The 6358-nt window shown below is 49.0% G+C and overlaps 1 protein-coding gene across 4 annotated transcripts in view; it reads right to left on the bottom strand.

The window, feature by feature from the left end:
• dennd4c (DENN/MADD domain containing 4C) overlaps nt 1-6358 on the bottom strand; it is a 42838-nt gene that overhangs the window by 7834 nt on the left and 28646 nt on the right. For 2 of the 4 annotated variants that reach the window (XM_015028490.1, XM_015028491.1), the window contains exons 15-27: nt 5991-6121; nt 5101-5233; nt 4805-5011; nt 4589-4717; nt 4362-4512; nt 3501-3632; nt 3245-3367; nt 2645-2776; nt 1490-2556; nt 930-1122; nt 740-837; nt 482-657; nt 246-404 (exon numbers count right to left, since the gene is read on the bottom strand). In XM_015028490.1, coding sequence (XP_014883976.1) covers nt 246-404; nt 482-657; nt 740-837; nt 930-1122; nt 1490-2556; nt 2645-2776; nt 3245-3367; nt 3501-3632; nt 4362-4512; nt 4589-4717; nt 4805-5011; nt 5101-5233; nt 5991-6121 — 2831 coding nt within the window. The remainder of the gene's footprint in view (nt 1-245; nt 405-481; nt 658-739; nt 838-929; nt 1123-1489; nt 2557-2644; nt 2777-3244; nt 3368-3500; nt 3633-4361; nt 4513-4588; nt 4718-4804; nt 5012-5100; nt 5234-5990; nt 6122-6358) is intronic. The other 2 variants (XM_015028492.1, XM_015028493.1) reach the window with 2 other exon arrangements.

Below are 6358 nucleotides of genomic sequence, written 5' to 3'. Positions count from 1 at the left end.
AGATGGATGGATGAATAAATGGAGGGTGGATGGGTAAATATAAGGAGAGATGTACAGACATAAAATGAAGGCTGGATGGACAAAGTGAAGAACGGATGAATAAGTTGAGGGTTGGATTGACCGACAAAGGACAGATGGACATGACATGGTCCAGTTTCCGCACTAAAATCCCATTCCCACAATATGTTAACATCTCCAGGTTTAACACCCACAGCTTCATGGGCGACCTTCACGTTTCGCCGTACCTCTTATGAACTGCAGGACGATTGTCCGGCGTCTCCTTCGTCTCCTCCTCTGAGAAAGTGATGAGGTCGGGAGTCTTTATGTCGGCCAAGCTGCTGGCGGTGGGCTGAGTGCTGCTGCTGTGAATGCTTTCTCCGGATGCACTCGGATTCATATAAAAACTGAAAGAAGAAAAGTGAAAAGTTCAACCTTTGGCTCTACGTTCAAGCGGTGTCATGCGGTGGGTCGGGGGTCGTACTCGGGGGTCATGCGGAGGTCGTGAAACTCCACGTGCAGCAGCGGGAGGAAGGCCGTCCGGCAGAACGGACAGCTGGTGTTCAGGTTGGAGTCGTCCGCCGTCCAGCCTGCCATGATCTCCTCGTCGTACACCAGAGCCTCGCAGGAGCGGCACTGGGAGCAGCTGGACATCAGCACCTGATGGCGGAAACATTTTAGTCGTTACTCCAGAGGACGAAGCGTTCTTAAAGAGACGGGTGCGTTTCTGTGGAGGCCGGACCTCCAGAGCGCAGTTCTGGTAGATGCTGGAGGAGGAGGCGTGGTGGGAGGAGCCTTGCTCGGAGTCGGGGCCCCGGCCCGCGCGCCCCGGAGTTGCATCTGCAGCCACAAAGACACGGCGTCGACTTAAACCTTCCGAATGAACCGAACGGATCTGCATTTTGCTATCGTTTCTACGGAGCCGTGCTCACGCGTCTGCTGCGTCCCTCGGCCCGTGTCGCTGCTGCCGCTGCTGCTGCCCAGGCTGGTGCTGCTCTGGTTCAGGCCGTTGGCGACCAGACCGGAGACGGTTCTCTTCTCGGGACTCTCGTCCAAATCATGTGAAGACAACATGTGCTCATCCAGACCGCCTGGGAAACCGCCGGCGCCCTGAGGCTGCTCATCCTGCCGCCAAAAGTCAAAATTAAGACACTTTTTTATGTTGCAGTTGGGAGAAGAAATACATTTGATGGATTGCAATTTTGTCTAATATCTAGTTGTTCTTTGACAACAACTGTGATAAAACAGCGTTAAATCTATTCTCAGGTTTAGACTTTCTTGCTGTGAATGGTCAGATGATTTACTCGCTACATGTGAAGGAAGCGTCACAATGAAACTATCAAAACCAAAAGAAATGAGTATGGAGTTTGTATTTTAAACCATTTTTAACATCTTATTTTTTAAAAGAAATAGCAAGATTAGTGCAGCTAGTATTCAGTGGCTCCCAATCCAAATTAAATAGCAAAGAAGAAGATTGTTTTCCGGGACTCACCTCGTCGTCTGAGTAAGTAAAGGCTGACGCCATGGCCCCCCACATTTTACTGCCCACATTCGCCGCGTGCTTCATGCTCGACTTCAGCACATCGATTTTGGCTCCCGACAGCAAAGAGTCCATTTTGATGCCCGAAAAGGTGTTGATGACGGATCCCAGCGATCCGGTCTGCGAGGACTTAACCAGCGCCGTGAGCGAGGAGGACTTGGGGGCGGGGCTCGCCGTAGCGCTCGCAGACGTTTTCGTCTTCACGGCGAAAGTCTTGGAGCGAGTGACGGTCTTCGGGCTGCGTTTGGGCGTGTCGGCCGGCGAGCTGCCGGCGCTTTTGACCGGAGGGACGGGGAGGCTGGCCCTCCGCTCCAGAGGCTTCTCGGGCTGGTTCCCGTCGGAGGCGTCCCCCTGGCCCTGCTGCAGCTCCATGCTGGAGGACTTCGACCCCAGTGGGCTCCTCAGACTCATGTACATTTCGATTTCCTCGGCCAGGTTGCGGGACACAACGGTAGGCACGGAGCGCGGGGGATCCTGGCTGCTAACGGACGCCGATTCCTCATTCGCCGACACCATGAGGGAGAGCGGGTCGGCCCCCGCCTCCACGTCGGCCCTCTCCAGCGTGGCCGCTCGCGCACCAGACTCCTCCTCGTTTGACTCTGTCTGCTTCCTCTCTCTTTTCCCCTTCTTGACCTCGGTAACCTTCACCTTTGTCTCCTCATCTTTAACGTCTCCTTTGGCCTCCTCCTTTGAAGGGATTTTATCCTCCCCTGGCTCTTCCTCCAGGTCTTCGAAAAGCCCTTTAGACTTGTTGTACGGCGGCGGACTCTGAGTCCCCGAGAGCACTGCGGCCAGGATGCGGGCGTCCGCGCCCATCTGGCTGGCCATGTGGTCCACGCCTTGCTCCAGGAGCATCCCAGCGCGGGTTTCGACGCTGAAGCTGCAGCTGCGCTCCGAGAAGGCTTTTTGTCGCTGATGCTGGGACGGCGGCGGGGCGTCCCCGGCTGCCAGCGAGGCGTCAGGATCCGGCAGCGACACGCTGTCCGTCTTACTGAGACTCCGGAACAGCTTGCCGGGCTCTACAGGGTTGCAAACAATTTAAAATTGCGATAATTAAAATCACTTTATGGCTTCAAAGGTTGAAATAGTTCACAAAAGCTGACTTACTGGTTTCCCTGCCACCATCAAAGCTTCCAGTGGAGAGCCTAACAATGCTGGGGACGGGTGAGGGGACATCGACAGGACTGAGGGGCTCTGCCACGGCCACTGCACTGTCCACTGAGCCTGCAATGTCGCCACCTGGAGGCAAAAACAAACACTGACGGGTCATGCTGCGTTCCAGTTGGAGTCGGAACTGAGAAATTCTGGCATCCCAGTCAGAAAATAAATAAATAAATCAACTCCAAAGTTGGATTTCTAACTGGGAGCAAAAGCAGCTACGCCCAGTTACGACTTGTAAGGTGGATTCCGCGTTTCAATATGGCCATTCCCTGAATCAACAGGAGTTAGTTTTGGTGGAAACATGTTGATTTTACAAGACGCGTGTACGAATGTGCATCTAAAAATCAATGCTACATGTAGCGTTACAGTAACTGTGTGCATCTTTTACATTAAAGGTGAGGCAGGGAGGAGCACGAGGTCCATAAAACTCCTGTTCAAAGACTCTGGAAAACTAAATATGTTGCCCGACTCCATGTTCTCTTTCCATACTTAATTTACACTCGAATATCAAAGTTAAATCGGGCTGAGAAAAGCAGCTCGTTTTACCGTCAAGGTTCTTTGCATCGGCGTTTCTCTGGCCGGCTGAATGCTCCTCTGTAGGTGAAGGCTCTGCCAACTCCTGGTGCAGCTCATCCTTAGAACCGTATCCTTGATCAGACTGTCTTCCTGTTAGAAAACACCAGGCTGCAGTCAAAACTTAAAATATACATCTATATTAAAACATAGTATCTTCATGTTTTCTTTATCCATTTAAAGGTTGGACAGGTTTTTCTAACTTGCTTCAGGTTTCAGAGGTCCAGACCTTCAGTTCCTGTGTTGCAGCCGTCTGCTGTGTCCTCGTTGTGCTCCTCGCCGTTCACCTCACTGGAGCTGTGAGCGCTTCCGTGGCTCAGATTATCAGCATCTGTGGCTCCGGACTCTTCTCCTGGTGCAGCTGGAGGAGGAGGATAAGGAACATTACATAGGGCTCCAAAAAATGTCACTTTTTCCAGACTCGCATTTCTAGATTCCCCTCTTCCTCCAAGCATTTTGCTGCATATTCTGTCTGCGTGAGCGTGAACTTTACTTCCTGATCTTATTATCTGCAGGTCCGACAATGATGAAAAACTGCATCCAAACTAACTTGGATCACCTTCATTTCTTCAAAGTCCGACTACTAAAATAGCAGCTGTAGCGTTTGTTAAGCTTAAGAGCCAAAGGCAAAGTTCAATTTAGATTTCTAGATGAAAAACAAACAGCAAAATGATAATTTTTTTGAATGAGTGTTCACTCAGGAAGCATGAGAACCAACTAAACTTAAACACAAAGTGTTAATCGTTCATCCAGGTGTGATTGGGCAAATCAAAGTTAATGCATCTCCAAACTAATAAATCCAAGTGGAAACGATTGCATTCATGAAAGTTTAGATTTTTGACATTTAGAACAATGAAAAAAAAGAAAAGGAAAATTCTGGAAAATCAAACTATAATCCACATTCAGTTTCATTTTACCATATGTTCCCAGACCTGAAAAACGACAGAAGCAGATTAAATTAGGATTACACCTAATGGTTCAGGCGGAAAAAAATAAAAAATAAAATGTGCCTTTAAAGATCGCTGATCGGCCAGAAAGCTGCAATCGGTGCGTCCCTGAACAGAACAGATGAGAGACGTTCGTTTCTCACCTGTGGTCGTTATCGTGGGCGTCTTCTTCTTGGACGATGTGTGATTTTGGACTTGCTTGAACTGGGCCACTCCACGGACGACGTTGCGCAGCTTGGTCCACATGAAGTGGCCGCTGCGGTTTCGACTCGGCCAGGGGCCTTCCAGGACGGCCTGCGGACGGAGGGACGATTCAGCAAAAACGAGGAGAGATCTGCGAAGCACATGAAGCGTTCTTCAGAAATAAAACCTTGTTATAGTAGCCGTAGGTGATGGCGTTGGGATGAACTCCGGCTTTTTTCATCTCCACCAGGACTCGCACGGCCATAACGGGGAGACCCCACACGCCGCAGAGCTGCATCATCACTCTGTAGCACACCTGACACGGAAACACAAAGAACCAAGCCGCACCGTTAAACATCCATCCGATTTCTACTTTCAACAAACATGAGAACGGAGCGGTTACCTCGTCCAGAATCTCCACCTCGGTGGCCCTCATCCTCAGCAGCACGTTGTAGGCCTGCTGCATGGCTCGGCTCTTGGACTTGGCCAGCCGCACGCCTGCAGGCAGGCAGATGAACCACATGCTGTAGCAGTGGCTGAACAGGCAGCGCGCCCACTGCGGCGGGTTGGAGTAGAAACGCTTCGCCAGCTTGCAGGCCAGCTTAATCTCCTGTTAAACAGGGATATAAAAAAAAGGCGTTCTGAGTTTCGACAGCCTCAAAAGTGGCAAAAGCGCTTCAGTGTCTGCTGTGCAAGTACCTGCTTGGTTCTCTTGGCCAGCAGTGCAGGGCTGCTGGACAGGCTGGCCCCCGCCGCTCTGGTGCTCAGCGCAGGACGCAACTCTCTGGGCCGGTCAAACAGACTCAGCTGCAGCCTGGGGAAACCTTTATATCTGGAAAAGAAGAACATTAACGTCACAAGGGAGGAGGGGGAGAAAAGCCTCCTGGTTTCAAACTTCAAGAGTTACATTTTATCACGAAGCAGAATTCAGTGATTATTTTTGCAATCAAATCCATAATTCTGTGCTGCCGCTTTAGAAATATTTGCATGGAATTTTGCAATATTTATTTTTTCCTCATTAAAACCCCGTCCAAAATCTAAATGTAGGAAAAAAAAAAAAAAAAAAAAAAGAGAGAGAGAGAGAGATGAGGAAATATAACCAGCAGGCAGATCGGACACGCAAACATTTTTATTCTCTAAAGAACTCAAGTTGCTTGATCTTGTGTTTCTCGTCATATTAACCACAGACTACAACTTGCAGAAGTAAAAGTAAGAAACACTTCCACCAGCAGGGGGGGCTAGTCACTTGAACTATTTTATCAGTAAAATCACATTTATGCATTAGCAGAAAAACATGTACTGGTAGGTTATCTGTTGATTTTCCATAAAAAAAACTGGAGGGACTGAATAAGATTTTCCATCCTATAAGTGATAGAGTGACTGAAATGTTCTCTTGTTGTATGCAATATAGAGTAGCAATGCCCCTCCCCCACCTGCTGCTGCACACAGTCAGTAAGAAAGGAAAGGAAATTCCAAGAAGACTGACTGGGAAAAATATATTTTTGCAAAAATGGAGCCAGTCGATCAGATCACGTCAACATTTTGGTCTTAAACTTTGGTTTTAGCAATGCTAGGCCGTAAAGCTTTACGTGTATCGAGGGGCAGGTTCAGATCCGTTGTCGGCCGGAGGCTCTGGAGGCATTACGAAAACCGTGTGCTCGCTCTTCTGAGACTCGTCCAGCTCCAGCAGTTTGGTGTCCTCAGATGAATCTCCTTCAACCTGCAGCCCAGACAGCAAGCAGATCAGAACCGAGAACTCTGAACATTCAAGTCCTTAAATATCAGAAAGATCTGCAGACGCTTTTCTTTACGTTTTGCTTTCAATGATCCAGATATTATCCTTTTAAAGTAATCAGGAATTTTTTTTTTAGCTGCCATCTAAGTAATTTCTAGTCCATTTTTTCATAGAAGATACCTAATTATTAGCATAGCAAACCTTTCTGCGCAGTGTTGTCGT

Source organism: Poecilia latipinna, unplaced genomic scaffold (genome assembly GCF_001443285.1).
Source record: "Poecilia latipinna isolate Pla-1442-1.1 unplaced genomic scaffold, P_latipinna-1.0 Scaffold126, whole genome shotgun sequence".
In the NCBI taxonomy this organism is placed as follows: Eukaryota; Metazoa; Chordata; class Actinopteri; order Cyprinodontiformes; family Poeciliidae; genus Poecilia; species Poecilia latipinna.
Note: the sequence above shows the minus strand (reverse complement) of the source record. Positions and strands in the feature narration are given on the sequence as shown.